This window comes from Micromys minutus (assembly GCF_963924665.1).
Source record: "Micromys minutus genome assembly, chromosome: 8".
Lineage (NCBI taxonomy): Eukaryota > Metazoa > Chordata > Mammalia > Rodentia > Muridae > Micromys > Micromys minutus.
Genome location: NC_137977.1, coordinates 50,535,789 through 50,555,187, shown reverse-complemented (window position 1 = coordinate 50,555,187; position 19,399 = coordinate 50,535,789). Strand labels below are relative to the sequence as shown.

Here is a 19,399-nt window from a genome sequence, read left to right as displayed (position 1 = left end):
TTGAGGAGCACAGTGCTCACCACAGAGTGAAGTCATGTCCCTTTCAAAAGTCACCCACTTAGAGGAGCTAATTTTAGCCATGTCTGTTTCATGAGAGGTTTCCTTCTAGCTAGTCAATTTCCAGGTATCGAGCATTAAAATACTTTTGTAGTGAGGCAAGGGGACTTAGAGAAGGAAACCTCTGGATTTTCCATGTCCTTTCTTGGATTTGAGCAAAATTCAAAGAAATGGCCGTGTTAAAACTTTGGAACAAGAACAATTGCTGACAAACTGAAGGATTTGTCTTATGGCATTTTGCTATGATTTCTCCTGATTTTGTTTGTTTGTTTATTTCTTTATTTAGAGACAGAATCTCTCTATGTAGGCCTGACTGGCTTGGAACTCATTATATAGACCAGGCTGATCCCAAACTCACAGAGATCTGCCTCCAAAGTGCTGGGATTAAAGATGTGTACCCCCATGCCTGACTGGTTATTTTCCCATTAATTAGTTTATTCATTCACCGTACAGCCCGATCAAAAAAGCCCTCCTTCCAGTTCCCTCCTCACAAGATCTCTTCCTCCATGCCTCCCATTCACGTCAGAGAAGGGAAAGGTCCCCCCTGGGTACCAACCCACCCTGGTACCTCAAGTCACTGCAGGACTAGTCACATCCTCTCCCACTGAGGCCAGACAAGGCAGTTCAGTTATGGGAACAGGATCCGCAGGCAGACAACAGGAATAGGGTCAGCCCCTGCTCCAGTTGTTGGAGAACCACCATGAAGACCAAGCTATACAATTGCTACATAAGTCCAGGGGACCTATGTGTAGCCTGTGCATGCTCTTTGGTTGATGGTTCAGGATCTGAGGGCCCCCAAGGGTACATGTTACTTGACTCTGTTGGTCTTCCTGTGGAGTCTCTATCTCCTGTGGATTCCTTCAATCCTTCCCCCAAGTCTTCCATGAGACTTCCTGAGCTTGGTCTGATGTTCGGCTGCATCTGTTTCAGTCAGGTGCTGGATGGAGCCTCTCAGAGGACAGTTATGCCAGGCTCTTTTCTGTGAATCCTGACTGTTTTTAGGATGAGGTTTTCATATAGCCTAGACTGGCCTTAAACTCATCACATTCAGAATAGCCTCAAATTCCTGATTTTTCTGGGATGCACTACTCTTCTTCTTGCCACTTGACCTGTTTTGGTTTTGTTTTGATATAGGTCTTTTTAAGTTGCCTAGGCTGTCCTTGAATTTATGATGACACTCCTAATTTGGCCTACCGAGTGCTGGAATTATAGGCATGTACCACTATATCTAGCTTTTTTTCTTATTTCTTGCTACTGCAGCCAAACTAAGAAGAGAGGAAGGGTTGATGGGGGAGGGGGAATCTGACCTTCTGTTTCTTCTGCTGAGAGAGTTTCAGATCGAGACACAGTGCCATTTCTAAATGGACCACACACAGCTCTCATTTTCACTGCCTCTCGGGGTTCCCTACCATGACTTCCACTGACGGATTCCCTCATTGTGTTTGCTTTCCCATGGTCCTGCATGGGCTTTGCAGAGAGCGTCCTTCCCCAGCCGTCAGTGACAACTCCTCTGGATCTCAGCTCCCTGGGACTGTGTTTCATCAAGTCCCTTTGCCAGGGCCTCTCTGGCAGACAGTGTCAACAAGTGTCGCACCTACTGCAGAAAACGGCCCTCAAGTTTCATCACAGTGATGCTAAAAAATATTCTCCAGCTTCAGCAGTGACCTAGTTCATCAAGGGCAGGCAAAACATGGTCTTCCTCCAGAGCCTGGGCATGGAATTTTCCCTTTTAGGAAGATACCTTTTTTTTCTTTTTTCTGAAACAGACCCAACTGCGCTTTGATCTGTTTGTGGACAAGACCTTGAATTTGAGTCCCTGTCAGGAGACAAGGACATAAGGACATTCACTCAATGCTTCACATACAGACAGGGGACCCAAACAACGAGCCAGTCCTCTAGTAACATCTCTCGGATAAACAGTATTGAAACGTAAGTATGGAGACTTTTCTGTTTTTAACAATGATTGGCTGTGCTTTAAATATATTACCACTGACATTTTCTATAACAGAGAACAAAACAGGTTGTTTCTTTCTGAAACTGACCAAGGCTGGATGGGATACTGTGGTACAGAGGGCTTTAATATGGCCAAATGGCCACAGTCAAGTCCCCTCTGACCACTATGAAATGCAGGGACATTTTAAAATGCTTATTTATTTTGGTTTGCCAGTGGTTAAAACTGTGCCTTTCACATCATATCTGTCTTAACAGCTAGAAACAACAAACATTAAAAAATGGCCCATAGTATCAATTTGTAAATGAAGATCATATTCGCTGCAAACTTGTAGAATTGAGGCAGATATTCAGTGGTCACTAGCCCTAGGTGTCAGAATAGTTTGTTCCAAAGTTAGCTCTCTAGGTGGGCAACAGAATGCTGTGCAGTAATAGATCAAGCTGACAGAAAGCCATTGGCTGTTTACAAATGGCTTCTACCAGATATTCACTGTCATAAAAAGGTTAAAGACACTTTGAGGTAAAAAGTAAGGTAAGAAGGAAAATCAATAATAATAATAATAATAATAATAATAATAATAATAATAAAAATTCCCATCATTATGGTACGTCTTAGTAAATTTTAACAACTACATCTAAACTTTAGAATGTCCCATTAAGGGTGTCACTTACAGACATCTGACAACCATTTAAAAATAGATTAAAGCAAGTTCAGCATTTCACCTGCCTCTGCTCAGATCATTTCCTCTCCGCAGCTTCTTCATTATGCAAAGGTAACCTTCCTATAATGAAGAATAGTTACGCTCCACACTGTTCTAAAGGCATGAAGTTTGGTGGTACCAGCAAGCCAGCTAAGGGGAAATGGAGCTTGTGTGGCAGAGCGATGGACTGAAACCAAGGGTGTGAGCAAGCTTCTGTATCAACGACTCAACACATCCTGTATTAAAAAGTGCTGATGGCCAACAGGCAGGTGCAGATACTGAAAATTAGGATCCAAACACATTTTAAATCTCGAGTACCCTGCCCTTTTGAAGTATTTACCGAACACAGGACTGGAGGACATTTTTAGTAGAGTGGAGTTTGAATTCCTATCAGGCGCAAAACCCTAACTGCATTAATTTTGAACAGCCCCATGCATTACTTGTGTGTAGATATTAGCATAAGCAGGGGGACTGCAAACATTATTTCATAGAATGTGCCTGGGAATTCCCTATTCTATACTGTGGTGAGGGACATGGAACAGTCTTCAAGAAGAAAGGACAGGATCTGGAGCTCAATGTGAAGTCTACTTCTAACTCTAGCTCAGTTTTTCTTACCTGCAAAATAGCATCCATTTCAGCGGGATTCGTAGGAGGCCGGATGAACACTAACTTTTGAAGTATCGACAGCACCGAAGTTTCTCAACACAAGTATGTCTTTCACCTTTGTCATGAAGTCTCTCCTGCAATACTTCAGGATATAACCACAGCAACTGTACAAAGTAATAGAAAAAAAAAACCCTTCTTATTGTCAGTGGCACAATGAAAAGTTAGACACGTTGAGGAAAATCCTATACTTGAAAAGAATGTGTCAAAAACAATATAAAAAAGGGATTCTAGGGGCTGGAGAGAGGGCTCAGTGGTTAAGAGCACTGGCTGCTCTTCCAGAGAACCTGAGTTCAATTTTCAGCAACTCCATGGTGGCTCACAACCATCTGTCATGGGATTAGATGCCCTCTTCTGGTGTGTCTGATGACAGCTACAGTGTACTCCATACATAAAATAAATCTTAAAAAAAAAAATAAAAAAGGATCCTACCTTAGAATGTATTGATGATAAATAAGAGAAAAATATATTTTGTACTGAAAACGATGATATTTTTATTATCTCAAAAGATAACTAAAGCTTTATCTGTGTCATTTTGGAATAATTTTTTTTGTATCTGTTGGTAGCATGGTATAAAGTCTGAGTGTTTGGGAGCCATAGGGAAGGGGAGTAGGGTAAACCTATTTGGATAAGCCAATGTCTGTGGTTGTTGGGAGACCCGTATAAAGTAAGGAAGAAGTCCAGTCTTTCCTCAAAGATTATAGTTTAACCACAAACTCATTAAAAAGATCAGGTAGAGCATGGAAAGAGAAATAGGAATTCCCTAAGGAGACATGTGGTTTGGTGCACTTGAACAGAGCTAGCGCCAGAACGAGCTATCATGGAAGCAGTGTGGTTTTTAGTCTAAGCAGCGCAATGTAGACAGGAGCTGTGAGATCTGCAGTAGCTAATGAGGTACCAGAGTAGAGAGATAAGAATCTTGCCTAGGGCTCATGGGATATTTCCAAAGAACTGTGACAGCAGACATCTGCATTGTCCCTCCCTTATTTGAACCCTCTCAGGGTTTTCCCCAGATAGATAAAAGTATCACAATAAATTCTTTACCTGAGTTACTGGAAGGTCACAGGCAGCCCTGTGGCTCTCAATTAATTCTGCCCCAAAGGAAAACTAGAAATGTAGATTATGTAAGAAACTTGGGACCAAGAAATAGTGTGTTTCACACCTGGCGATAGAAGGAATAAACACCTTCAAAGAAAGAAAAGAACACTAAAGAGTGTTTAGGGCTGGCGAGGTAGTTCAGCCAGTAAGGTGCTTACCTTCCAAGCATGAGGAGATGAGCCCAAACCCCAGAACCCGAATTAAAGACAAACAAACACACACACAAACACACAAACAACCTACCTAGGTATTGTGGCGAATGCTTGTAATCTCAGGAATGAAGACAGGCAGATCCCTGGGGTTCACTAGCCAGCCTAGGTGAGCTAAAGGCTTATGAAAGATAGTGTCTTGAAAGCAAAACAAACAAGAAAATGGGGCCACTAAGAAGGCTCACTGGGTAAAGCTCACATGGCAGTGACTCCTGCAAGCGTCTGCTGACCTCCACATCTGTGTCAGAGCACACAAATGCCCACCATTTGCACACACACATGTAAATATAAAAAATAGCAACAACAACAAAAAGTCAAAAACGAGGTGGATGGCATCTGAGGAGCAACCCCTGAGGTTGTCTTAGGACCTGCACACAAGTACACATACATTCACATGCAACCCCCCACAAGACTGGCAGCCCCCCCATACCCCCCCACCCCCCCCCACACACCCAGAACCCTTATTGGAGTTTCTGTAAATACATACCTGACCAGAACCTTTTGGGCTGGATGCCAGGCTAAGGGACACTCAGCTCTGGATAGCTCAAGCTGAACACCATGTGTTTGCTATTCCAGAGCCCAATTCTCCATGGATGCTACGGTTTCATCTCAGAAAGCACAGCTCTCCTTGATCTTCAACCTGCTCCAGAATGACCAGGCTCATCTGCTTCTCAATCTATAGCTTAAGGCATTCTTGAGTCAAGTTGTTCTTCAAGTTCCATGCTCAAATTGCAGACAGCTTGTAAAATGTCTGTTGTGTGACTTACCCAAGATCCTCTGGTTCAGAGAGTCACAAATGTTCATACTTCTTTGACATTCTCAAATGATGCTGGTGGTTGTGATGCAGAAACCACCGCAAGAGGAGCAATTCTTTGGCACACAATCCCCGAAGAAAAACTTTTTCTGCACATGTGGCTTTTCAGTCCCTGAATTTACTTTCTCAGAGATGCCAAGGTTATGGACACCTTGTATTGGTGCTTTAATAGTCTAGTCAGGTACTCTGTAGGCAAGTCGTTTACAGTCTAACCATGTGTAGAAGAGCAGCCAATCATTTGGAAATGGGTTGTTTCTTTCTAGTTGAGGGTATCAGGGAAGCTTTTAAAGGAGGCAAGCACTTGTGTGTAAGTGATTTGAAACTGGTGAGAAATAGGAAAAACTAAACAAAATTACAGAGGGCAGAAAAGGATTAAATATGAAATAAAATACATTTGTCTCTATTTCCCACAGTTTCCCCAGAACTCTCTTAGAGAAACATTCGTTGAGTAAGCCATCTAATCTTAAATCTGCTGCTTCTGTCTATAACTTGGTGATCTGAAGTTCATTACTTCTCTCTATAACTTGGTTGTTACATGGATCTGGAATAGAGAGTCAGTATTAGGAATTCCAGGGACCAGTGTGAAGGAGGAGGTGTTATGGCTACTTCAATATGTCTTTGAGAAGTTGAACAAGATTAGCCTATAGACTGGCACAGTAGCATGGGAATTTATTGCTCACACAATGGAAGAAAAGTCTAGGAGATAGGTCAGGACTCATGTTCTGTTTCTTTGCATTTCTGGAGGTTCAGCTTCTCTCTGTTTTGGTTTCAACCTCAAGCAAGCTTTCTCACAGTCTCAAAACAGATAGTTTTCAGTCAGGAAAGCCACTTTGACGTCCTCCTGCTTGCTGTGTTCTGCTGAGGGCAGAGTGAAAGGCCTAAGCTTTGCATTGTTTGGATTGTCTCCTGAACTACTTTCTGGAACATGTCCTACACAATAGGTTTAGACTTGGTCTCTGAACTGACCAGCACCAAAAGAACCACAATCCATTTAGACCAGCCAGAGCTTACAAAGCAGGAAAGGCAGGTCTGACCACATGAAGTCATGAGGCCACTGAGTGGACAGCTACCAGCAGGATCCTGAAATGGTGCTTGGAGAAAAATCTCTGAAGTCACCCCATTACTCCCCCTGATTTAAAGTTAACAGTAGGCTTCTCCCTGCCTTAAAACAGTGGCTCTCAACCTGTGCGTTGCAACCTCCAGGGGTTGGGTATCAGATACTTACCTTACAATTCATAGAAGTAGAAAAATTACAGTTAGGAAGTAGCAATAAAAATAACTTTATGTTGGGTAGGTCACCACATATTAAAAGATTGCAACAGTAAGAAGTTTGAGAACCACTGCACTAAAGGTTTAGGATGCGCCTGTTTTAAAGTACAGATCTTTTATAGAGCTTTTTATAGAGCGACCTTCCCTATAAAAAAATGGACTGAGCCTTCGGCCGTAGCACTGTGCTCTAAGACCTTAATTTTTTTAAAAAAAGATTTTCTTAATTAATTTCATGTGTAAAAGTGTTTTGCCTGCATGTATGTATGCACATCTCACATATTCCTGGTAGCCGTGGAGGTCAGAAGAGGCATCAGGCTTCCTCAAACTAGAGTTACATAATGTTGCGGGTAGCCATGTGGTTCTTGGGAATTGATTTTGTGTCTCTGCAAAAACAAGTGCTCTGAACTGCTGTACCATCTCTCCAGCCCCTGGAGTTCTTTAATATATACATATTTAATATGTATGTGTGTGTGTGTGTGTGTGTGTGTGTGTGTGTGTGTGTGTATGCTTTGTTGGGAACTGGGTCTATGGCCCTGTACATGCTAGGCAAGTGCTCTATGACTGAGTTATAGCCCCAGCCATCTTTTTACTTCATATTTTGTAACAAGCTGCTTTGAACTTCCTATCCTCTTGCCTTGGACCCCCCAAGTAGGTGGACTGTAGACATGCACCACCAGGCTGGGCTTGCTTTATGCATTGTAAGCTTTCCTCTCTTCCATCTTTTTACCTTCAGAGGCCAGGATAAAACAGATAGATGTGTATCATCTGAATATATCAATAATCATATTCACAAAACCCAGGCATTTCCATGAAAAAGCTGCGTGGCTGTGGGAAAGAACCTAATCATGTCTATGTTATGAAATATGAAATCAGACAGGTACTAAGCTCTGACATGTATAACCTCGAGAGTTTTGTTTTTTAGATTCCTTCCATTAAAGAACTGGAAATGAGTTTAAATGAAGGAGGAGAGGAGAGAGGAGGGGAGGGGAAAGGAGGGGAGAAGAGACAGGAGGAGAGGAGAGGGGGGAGAAAAGAGGAGAGGAGGGGAGAGGAGAGGAGGGAGAGGAGAGGGGAGTAGGGGAGAGGAGAGGAGGGGAGGGGAGAGTAGGGGAGAGGAGAGGAGGGGAGAGGAGAGGAGGGGAGAGGAGAGGGAAGTAGGGGAGATGAGAGGAGGGGAGGGGAGGGGGGGGAGAGGAGAGGGGAGGAGGGAAGAGGAGTATCAGTGGGAAAGCTAGTCTACCAAAAACAATTTTAAAAATAAAGTTAAAAAAGAAAAGCTAGAGAAAGCAGCAACTCCAAGCCCACTATTCACCCTGTGTTTGGCAATGTACACACAAATACTGTAAAAGTTAAATTTTATTAGGTAGAGTAACATATAAAGTCACTGTTTTAATATCACCATGTTCCCCTGAATACTCAGAACAACTAAGCTACTAGCTTTTTTGTATTTCTAAACATATTAAATGTAAAAATAAGCATATTAAGACATAACCACATTTTATTACTCCCCCTGCCCCGTGTGTGTGTGTGTGTGTGTGTGTGTGTGTGTGTGTGTGTGTGCTTACCAATACACATCATGTGAGTAGAGGTCCAAAGGCAGCTTTTGGAGTTGGTTTTCTACTTCCACCATGTGAATTCTGGGCATGCAACTCCATTAGTTAGGCTTGGTGGCAAGTACCATTGTTCATTGAGCCATCTTATCGACCTCAAGATATTTTTCTAAATAAATGGGCTGGCACACTTAATATTTCTATACCTCATTTCACTTATCAATATTTTTTGGAGGCTACTTTTTATATGTCATACAGAACTGTCTTATTCTCTTTTAATATTTGCTGCTGTTAAAAGATTCCATCAAGGGCTAGGATTGTTAGCGGAGTTGGTAGTGTTTGCCTAGCATGCAAGAAGTCCAGCATTCAATTCCACCATCTGTATGATCCCAGCACTTGGGAGGTGGCACTTGGGAGGTGGAACTTGGAAAGTCAGAAGTTCAAGGTCATCCTCAGCTACATAGGAAGCTTGAAGCCAGCCTGGGTTGCAAGATACTTTATCAATAGCAACAAACAATCATAAGAAGGTTCTATTGTTTAGACATATGTTATCAGATTCCTACTAATGGATGCTTATGTTGCTTCTTGTCTTTTATCACAGCAGAGCTTCAATGAAAACAGTAGGTGCTCCCAAGCATTTGTCTTCTTTCTCTACTTTTAGCATGTGCTTTGTTATTATATATTTGCATAGTTATATATTTCACTCTAAGTTTTGATGCAATGATTTTATTTTAGTAAACTTACCAAAGAGATAGCTATCATCATATATTTTGTCACAAAAAATTTTTGGGCATGTTTACTGTTTACAAAGGTCTTATTAATATATATTCATTGTACAATAAATGGGCTTTGCTATGACATGTTAAAACATGTATGTTGTATACTTTGTTCATGTTTAAGCCTCTGTCACCCTTTCCTATGCTTTCTCTTCCTTCCTGCTGGTCCCTTACCTCTTGCCAAATAGCCCTTTCTCTACTTTCCTGTTTCATAGAACTCTGTGTGTATGTATGCATTAAACTATATATGTATATGTGTAGATATATTACATGCATATATGAATATAATATATATGTATTTTTGCATATTGAAAACAACTCATCTAGGTCCATATCACATTGCAACCCTGCCTATGATTATTCTAACACTTTTGAGGTTAAGGCAAGAAGGATATATTTGTGTATATATGTGTGTGTTAGAATATACAATACATGTATTATACATAACATATCTAATATGTGAGATATATATCCTAACACATATATAAAACATATCCTCTCTCTATATAATATATATAGCCTAACACACACATATATAAACATATACATACATACACATATATATATGTTGCCAATTAGTCTTCTTCCCACCAGCAGCCACTAACCAACCTGTGTCCCCACTTTTCCTTTGGATGTTTTGTATATAGAGTCACATCCTTGGGTCCTTGGGTCTTACTTCTTTTGCGGAGCACGTTGAGAGTTCTCGGAGTTTCATCATGTCACACCATGTGTGTCCTTTGTTCCTCTTATCACTCAGCGCAAAGACTCTGACACACTTTGTCTATTCACCAGTTGGACATTCTGGTTGTAATTTTTGGCCATTCTGAATAACTCTGCAAATGATGTTTGCACGAAGCGCTTGTGAAGATTTATGTCCCCCCCCCCCCCCCCCCGGCAATGATTGTGTGGAACTGATCACCCATTAGACGGATTCATGTCTAACTTTTTAATTGTTTTCCAAAATGTCTTTACACTCCACTGGGAGATGTGAAGGCTGCCACCCTTTCCCAAGTTCTCTCTGACATGCAGCCCTCCTGGCGCGTGTGTGCTGGCATCTTACTGTGGCTCTGATTTGGTTCTCCCTTATGACAAGAATGCTGAGCATCTTTTCACACGTTTGTTCTCTCACCTTTATATTTCTTGGTCACCTTAGCATCATACCCAAGTGACCTGCCAACTCACCTGAGCTCATACACTGAAGCCCCAATACATTCAGGTCACAAGAGAGGCTTGTCACACAGCTCTTTAAAGATACCACATCTGGAGTGTGGCAGCGCATAGGCCTGGGACCCAAGCTCTTTGAAAGCAAAGACAGGAGGATATTTAATCTGAGGTCACCTTGGGCTACACAGCGAAATGCTGTCTCAGATAAATAAACAACAAACAAAAATGATAATTTACTTATGATTCCAAATAATTATGTGTGAAGGAGGAAAAGATATACATGTAAGAATCTCACTATGAGGAGTAAATGTGCTCATGTTTTGGAATTGCACATGGTGGGTACCACACATCCTTTTTCCTCTTGGGTACCACCCCACCCTGGGACATCTAGTCAAAGCAGGATTAGACACATCAGGAACAGGACTTTTCTATTCATGATCCTCGTGCTGCAGCCTCCCAAGTGTTGAGATTACAAACATGCACTCTGCCAAGATCCGAAAAACAAAACAAAACATAACCCCATTATCTGTTCCTGGGCAGTCTGTCTTGAACATGCCCTTCTGAAATGTCCAGAACCCCTTTGGGGAGTGTGCTTCCCCTAACATGGGGCTGAGTACTAAGGGACAATGTGAGTGGTGTCCAAAAGATCAGTGATTCAGCAAATTCAGGACTGGACTGCCCTGGTAATCAAGCACAGTGAAAAGTCTGTGACTGGCTTTCCTGCCAGCTCTGTAAAAGCCACTGCTGTGGTCCGTGTGTGCACCGGAGCCCCGTCCTTCATCCTGCCAATGACAGCCGTGCCACCGACTCTCTGTGCTGAGCCAAAATAAACCTTGGCCTTTTTGAACCCCCCTATCGACTTACACTTCCTCTCTACCAATTTGTGTAAAAGGCATGGTTTTTATAATTTTTCTGGATATTAAGCCCAAAGTCACAGATATTACACAGTGCTCACACAGTGTTTATTTTGCTATTCAGAGGAACTTTAGACTCTTTGTACAAATGTAAATAGTACTATATTTACATCATTCCTTTACCTCCTTTACCCTCCAACTCCTTCTATGCCTTGCTGTCCTTCCCAGTCGCAACTCCTGTCTGTCTGTCTATCTGTCTCTCTCTCTTGTGTGTGTGTAAAATCTCCCAAGTGGTCATCTCTAAACAGGTACATTATATGTACTTTTTAAAGGCATAAATGTATGTATTTAGGATCTGTATAATTAAAAACCTGTATCTTTTTTTTTAAGTAAAAAAACTTTCCCTGAACCACAGAGGAAAAAAGAAAAAAAAAAGAAGAAAAGCAAGAAAGAAAAGCAGGGAAGAACTGAAACTCTGATGTTCTTTTGGGCTGACGCACCCCCCACCCCCAGGTTGATTTCAAAGCCTCCTTCTGTGGCTCCTTCCACCAATGCTAATAATTCAGCCTCAGTCTGTCACCTCTACACACTCAATAGTCATTCGTCATCTCTAGCTCAGGATGATAAACGTGTCATTCTCACCTTCAGAGAAGCCATGAAACATGAACCACAGCCCGACTTAACTGTCCTTTTCCTCCAAAGAACAGTCAGTGCCCAGCGCCTAAGATGCTCAGCAACTAACCCAACTTCTTGAGTCAGCCACACTGTCATGTCAGGAGTTTCACGTGTGGGACAGAAGTGACAGGAAGTGGTCACCTGTGGAGGAGTTGCAGTTGACGCACAGGGGCCTCGCCACCAGCCCAGCTTTGTGAGCCCTTTCTTTCCATTCAACCCACAGCCGTGGTCCTAGGAATAGGAGTGGGAGGAAGCTTGCTCTGTGTATCACTTTCTCAATGAATGTTACTCTAGGAGACCTGTTTACCCGTTAATTGGAAGATCACTTAAAAACAACAGTACTGTGGTAACCCACAGCAGAAAAGGAAACTTGTGAAGAGGCAGTCCTATCTGACAGCCTCCAGGTCACTATCACAGGAACTAATCATGTAACAGAGTCTTAGGAGGCAGTTGATATTGGTTCTAATCCCTATACTGTTACTGTTGCCCTGACAACAGAGGAGGAAATAGGTCCCTTACTTTGCCCAGATAAGTGGCAGGGCTGCATCCATATCTATTCCTGGCAGTCTGAGTCTGGTCCAGAAGCCCAGGATGTCTCTTACTCAGGAGAGCATTATCCAGCTGTGAGATTTCCCCCAGAATCATTGAGTAAGTCTTTAGGAATGCAGAGAGCCAAGGTGGTCCTCTCTCACACCAACGGGTGCTTCCTGACAAGTTTTCATCAGCATGCTTTGCCATGCAGAGACACTTGGCAACATTATGCTAATTAGGAGAGTCCAACTAAGCGAAGTGTTTGGAAGAAGCAAATCCACAGAACTAGAAAGCGGCTTGGTGGTTACTAAAGGCTGTGTGGACAGAGACTGACTGGGCACAGGGATAATGAAACAGGGGGATGAGCGAGGCTTCCTGAGGTGACAGAAAGTTCTAAAAGCCATTGTGGGGATGCTAGGTGCACAAGCCAGTTCCAATGGAAGTCACAGACTCAGCTGTTCAGTGGGTGAGGTATGAGGTATGTTAATTATCTCATTACAGACATCTTTAAATATAACCTTGGTCAACAAGTCACAGGAGGTGGCATTTCCAGCTTGAAGCCACCACTCCATAGGTTTGGCTAACTCTTGTTCCTCCCCCGTGCTGTGCCATGCGAGTGGATGGAATTCACCCTTAACCTGGATGTGACGAGTGTACAGGTGTCCCATGCAGATACAGTTGATCAGCGACTATTCTAAACTAAACAGATCGTCTTGAAGTGAAGGAGATGTTTCAAACCTTAGCCATACCTAGAGAGTCCTTAGATAGCATTCTCTAGTAGTGGAAAGTTTAGCCCTCACTAGTGGAGTTTTCCAGGAGTGCCTAATAGGTAGGGCCACACAGGAGTATAGATCTAGGTCTTTATGACAAAGTAAAAAGAGCCTTTTGTTAACTTGAGATTCAGCCACCTCCCTAAGACCAGGTTCAACTTGAACAGGGAGCCCCCTCAGTCCTCCAGAGCTGGGTCCTGCCACTGAGGCAGAGGTCCTTCCACACTGTGAGGTTTCTTTTTTGCTACTTGCCTTCCTCCCTCATTCCTGCTCCTCAGGGACTGCCTGGGTCCCAGTAAGATCTTCGATCAATGCTAGGAAACCTTTCTTTGGCAGCCATCTCTCCGGGCATTGGACACCCTGGAAAACTAAGAGGAAAGGGTGGGAACTGGGTGTTAATGGCTCACATCCAGGCTACCCTATGGCACCCAGCGCCCCTAGACTGACCATTTACATTTCCTAATGCCCTCTTCTCCATTCTCACTTGCCACACTACTGCGGTTCTTGCCCTCTTTCTGAGCTCCATGATGTTTGAGGGTTGAAAGCAGAAGCAGCTTCCTACTGTTTGGATAGACCTAGCTGTGATTTCGAAGCTCCGGACTTTGTGGAGGACGACTTTGGTGGAAGATGTTGACATATGTCTGTTGATGGAGTAGGAAAACCAAGTCCTTTGGATTCAGACCCACCTGGATTCTCAGGGCTGCATTAGATCTGTACAAGCTGTGTTATAGCCTGCAGAGTCCTGAAGGCAGGCAGCCTCAGGGTAGTAACCACTTGTTCTGCTAGCACCGGCTTGTTGAGGAAACTCCCTGAGCCTCACACTCGTCAAGAATAAAACAGTAGAGGCATCAAAACTACTCTTAGTTAATTTAAGATACATTAAGTGAACTAATGTTACCCGATGGCTAAGAAGTGTGTGACTACCAAAGAAGGCACACATGTTCAAAAGTACAAGCCCAGTCCGTCCCCTGGGTACCTGGCTGGTGTTCAGAAGGGTCAGTAGCTTCCAAATTTCAACACCCTTCCCTTGTAAAGATTCATATTTAATAAGTCAACTCTTTTTGTTTTGTGGGAGGGGGATATATAAATAACATATAAATGATATTCCCAGCCTGCATAGTGAGAAGAGAGAGCTATAGTGCAGACTTGTGGGCTCATTCTCCCCTGGTGTGTGCTCTGATGGCTCCGGGACAGTCTCAGCACTATTCAGTTGGTGGCTCTCAGGTACAGATGCCCAACTGTACCTTGAGGGACACGTGACATAGCCATGGGATGATATGGGATGCTAGATTTCTAGTGGATGGAGATGAGGGAGACTGCAAACTGTTTTGAGAGGGGTAAGGTGGCCCCTTGACATACTATCTCAATAGCTCTGTGTTCCAAGAAGGTTGTTGAGGACCCTCCTGGACCAACTGCATCTGGGCAGCTGGGATTCCAAAGGAGGTCAGAGCAACCCCACAACATACAGTGACGGTGGTCTTGTTTGTTTCAGATCACGTGACATGAAAGGATGACAGATCCAGGCTGCCCCCAGAGGCACACACTATGTTTTCTGTCAACGCTACTCTCCCAGAAGGTTCCGGAGAAGTCTGATGTCGTACTTCGATGCATGATAGCTGGTAATGACCCCTAGACCAATCTCTACACACTCTAGGCTAGCGTCCACTCGGACTATCTGCAGCGTGTCTCAACCTATCTGCTATCCATCCCAGACTAGCTACACACACCTTTATGCCTCTCTCTCTCTGCAGACCAAGTTTCTTGGCTCAAAGACAATGGAAACAACATTCTGGAAATTTATCTTGGAAACTCATTCTGAGTAATTGATTAAGCAACTAAATCCTCTGTGATGTTTTTTCAAGTGTCGTTCTGGATACTGAGTGGTTTTCCTCACCTTCTGGCTCTTCATTAGGCAATTCTCCCATGGCTTAATTTTCAGATACTTTAACTCTTTATTTGCTGTGGCCTCTAGGAGTGTCTTGGGTAATTTCCCTTCGGAAAATGGAGCTTCTCTGTCTGCTTTTAACCAGCGTTCCCAGGCTGGCTAAATTTGTCCCCCACTGGCACCATCATCAAGCATGCTAGCAAATGAACAACTTACAACAAAAGCAAGAGGTATATAGAGGAGGCAAGGTCAAAAGTGGGAACTTTCCCTGGGTTGGAGGATAGATCATGCAGAGCTGGTGATTGGGAATTAATGACCCAATAGTAAAAGAATTTCATTAAAGGAAAGTGAAGGGGCAGAGAGGTGGCTCAGATAATAAAAGTACTTGTATAAACCTGACACTTAAGCCCTGAGTCCCATAGCTGAAGGGGAGAGCTGACTCATGTAAGTTGTCCTCTGACTTCCACAAACACGCTGTGATACTCCCAAAATATGTGACACACACATGTGCGCGCGCGCGAACACACACACACACACACACACACACACACACACACACACACAGAGAGAGAGAGAGAGAGAGAAAGACAGAGACACACATACAGAGAGAGAAACAGAGACAAAGAGAGACAGAGAAACAGAGAGAGACAGAAAGACAGAGATAGAGAGACAAAGACAGAGTCAGAGAAAGACAAACACAGAGGTACACAGAAAAAAAGAGAGTGTATATTTGTGTGTGTGTATAATAAGAGAGAGATTGGGAGAGGGGTACACACACACACACACACAGAAATAAAGAAGAAAATCACCGTAATTTGACAGAGAAGTGGAATTTTATCTGTGTGAACAATTTTCTTCTTTCTTAGATTGTATCTACCCTTGAAAACATGAAGGCACCAGCCCACATCTTCTCTTCCTAACCAAAGGAAGAGTGGTGGCCAGAGAAATGACTATCCTTAGTTAGCAGAAGTCAAGATAAAGTGTGTCTTTGGTCTGGACTTTGGGGTACCCATCCACACTCAATGGTCTTTGATGATCCTTCAGACAGAAGGAGAAACCCAAAGTGATCCTTAGTCTTGTGAGAGAACCCCGTGTGTTTAGACAGATCCTAGACTTGGTCACTGGTCTCATAGTAGCTAGATCATTCTGAATGGATCAGGCAGCAACTTACAGAGAGGCTCAAAAACAAAGGGGGAGGAAGGCTGGGGTGGGGGAGGATGACTCAGTGGTAGACTGCTTGCTTAGCAAGACCCCAAGTTCCATTCTTAGCATTGGAAAACAGAGAGGAAGGAGAAGTTTTAGGTGAGGTTTCCAGGAGAAAAGAGAACCTTCCACAAGGTACAAGATACCACTTCCCTATGCATGTCTCACTTTGGGCTGATGGTTCAGGCTCAGACTATGCACAAGGAAAAACCCTGGCAGCAACCTGGAAACTGGAGGAAAGCCACCAGCCCTAGTTAGGCTGAAATGAGCAACGTGAGATGAAAATATTGCAGGGGCAGCTCTCACGTACTTCATATACTCTCTCCAGGAAAAGCCCCTTGAACATACGAAGACAGAAGAGACAGAGAAAGGAACTCAGTGCCTCCTAAACAGGGGCTGGAGAAAGCTGGCTGAGGGTGGGGCTGTGAGAGGGAAGAGCAGGCAGAAACGAAGCCTCTTCTGATGATGATTTTCAGGGCTGTTCCTCTTGACTGCTTCCATCTACCTGTAGGAAGCTGAGGCAAGCAGTTGCTACCCTTACACGTGGGCCTCTCTGTTCTTAGTCTTGGGGGCAGCTGTTCAGGCACCTACCTGGAAGAAAAGGTAGGAAAACCCACAGCTTAAGGAAATGCACATTCTCAACTTTGTCATGCAGACAAGGAGCTGGGCCGTGAGTGTTCTTAGGTTCTGCTGTGGTCCAGGTCTCCTGACTTGTAACTTCTTGACCTCCTTTCTCCTGACCGTTTTCTATAGCTTTAGAAGAACAGGAACTTCTTTGGGGCTCTCTTTGTTGCTTGCCAAAAATGGTATGATAAGGAAATGAATCCCAAGACCACTCCTGTATAAATTCAGAACAGTGTGGCATTTTCCAATGCTGAGCTTTGTTTCCGGTATTCTTGGCTCATTTAATAATTCTTGGTGGCGTGGAAGGTGCTGGGAAAGCTTGTTAGGACACTCTGCAAACCTCCTTGCCTAGTAACAGGAAAAAAAATATCCCCATTGTGTGGGTTAAATTCCTCCATTGGCCCATGAGCAGCACCCCCTGTTATTAATAAATCGCAAGAGAGGAATGAACCCCTTCTTCTAAGGGAAGAAGTGTTGGTGTGTCTTTTTTTTTTTTTTTTTTTGTGATAATACCATTCACATGTATGGAAGACCTGTCTAGAAGATTAATATTCCAGACTTCTTCTTTAGCAAGAAAATGACATTTTTGGTTTTGTCCCATTCAAGGAGCTGATGGGGCTCAACCCTACTTAGCTTCTGAGATCAAAAAAGATGGAGCATGCCCAGGGTGGCATGACCTTAGACGCCACAGAAAGTGCTCATAGACCATAGATAACGGTTTTCATTATATGTTATCTGTCTATCCATCCATCCATCTGTGTGTGTGTGTGTGTGTATGAGTGTGTGTATGTGTGTGTGTGTGTATGTGTGTGTTTGTATATGTGAGTGTGTGTGTGTGTGTGTGTGTGTGTGTGTGTGTGTGTAGGCATCCTTACACTTGCATGCCACAGCTCACATATAAAATCAGAGGACAATTTTGGGACTTATTTCTCTCCTTCTATCATGTGGGTCCCATGAATGGAACTCAGATCATCGGGCTTAGTGGCAAGTGCCTTTACCCACTGAGCCACCTTGTAGGCTTCAGAGAAACATTTGTTTTAAAGATTCACTTTGCTCTTTCAGGTCAGGTTTAAGCACTGGTAAGCATAATTTTCAATGGCCCTGGGATGTAGCTAAGTGGTAAAACCCTTGCTTAGTGTCTCAATTAGGCTTTCCATAGCTATAATAAAACATGATCAAGAGCAACGTGGGGAGAATGTATTCCATAGTATAACTCTCAAGTCAGGCCTGGCTCTTCAGTCTCACGAAGGGAATTCAGGACAGGAGCTTGGGCAGGGCCGGACTTGAAGGTGAGACTGAAGCAGAGGAGTTCCATGGAGGGGTGCTGCTTACTGACTTGCTCTTCATGGCTTTCTCAGCCTGTTTTCTTATAGCCCCCAGGACCACCAGCCAGGGGATGGCACCACCCACAATGGCCTAGGACCTCCCACATCAATCATGAATTAAGAAAATGCCCACAACTCGCCCAAAGGCCAATCTGGTGGGGGCATTTTCTCACCTAAGGCTTCCTTTTACTAAATGATCTAGCTTTGTTGAATTGACATCAAACTTATAACATGTGCAGTATCCAGTACTACATACATAAAAATGTAACTTTCGAAGAGGTAGGGCGAAGGTCTCAAGGAATGGCTTAGTTCTCAATTTGTGGATTGTGACCTCTTTGGGCCCCAAAAGACTTTCACAGGGGTCTCCTAAGACTGCTAGAAAACACAAATATTTATATTAAAGTTCATAACAGTAGCAAAAATTACAATGATAAAGTAGCAACAAAATAATTTTATGGTTGGAGGTCACCACAACATGAAGAAAGAACTATATTAAGGGTTCACAGCATTAGGAAGGTTGAGAAGCACTGTCTCAGAAGCTAAAAATGCATACCGCTCTTGCTTAAGCTTACTTCCCAACGGATGCTGGCTGGCTCACAATTTAACACAGTTCCAGGGGAATCCCTCTGGCTTCCTCAGGCACTGACACTCACGGAAAGAGGGTCAGATACAAACATATAACTAAACATAAAGACAAATCTTTAAAAGAAACAAAAAGTGAAATGATCTCTGTGCAGATGTGAAATTAGCAATCAAAGGCTTTGTTCAACTCATTAACGAGTTAAAGAATTAGGGAACTCCAAACCTGAGACACTACATATTTAAAAGCAATCTAACAGTGTTAGGAGAACATACGGAGCAGCAAAGCCTCACAGTATTATCTTTTCTACTGGACAGATATTGTCTCTGTTGGATAAAACTTACAAGACGACATATACATTTACCAAATCTAGGAATGTTAATCCATCTTACCATGGACTGAAACAAAATCATTTCCCACAGTCAAGGATTTGGATGTGACTCTGACTCCATTTGACACTGAAAATCAAATACCACTCACATCTTTGCTTACTGGATACTTTTTAAAAAGTTTATCTTCACTACTGATCATATATTTTATTTATTTATGTGTGTGTGTATGTGTGTGTGTGTACATGTATACCACAGAATACATGTGGAGATTAGAGGTCAGAGGGATAAACATTTTAAAAATTTTAAAGTACTTCCAACAACACGAGAGTCAGTTTTCTCCTTCAATCACGCAGAATCCAGGAACCAAAC

General features: G+C 43.1%; 1 protein-coding gene across 2 annotated transcripts in view; it reads left to right on the top strand.

Annotated features, from left to right (window-relative positions):
- Positions 1-1,681: 1,681 nt before the first annotated feature.
- The window catches only part of ALPK2 (alpha kinase 2), a 119,122-nt gene continuing 101,404 nt past the window's right edge, over positions 1,682-19,399 (top strand). For both annotated transcript variants that reach the window (XM_080920371.1, XM_080920373.1), the window contains exons 1-2: positions 1,682-1,986; positions 14,574-14,700. In XM_080920371.1, the coding sequence (XP_080776497.1) occupies positions 14,592-14,700 (109 nt within the window). In that variant the 5' untranslated portion in view covers positions 1,682-1,986; positions 14,574-14,591. The remainder of the gene's footprint in view (positions 1,987-14,573; positions 14,701-19,399) is intronic.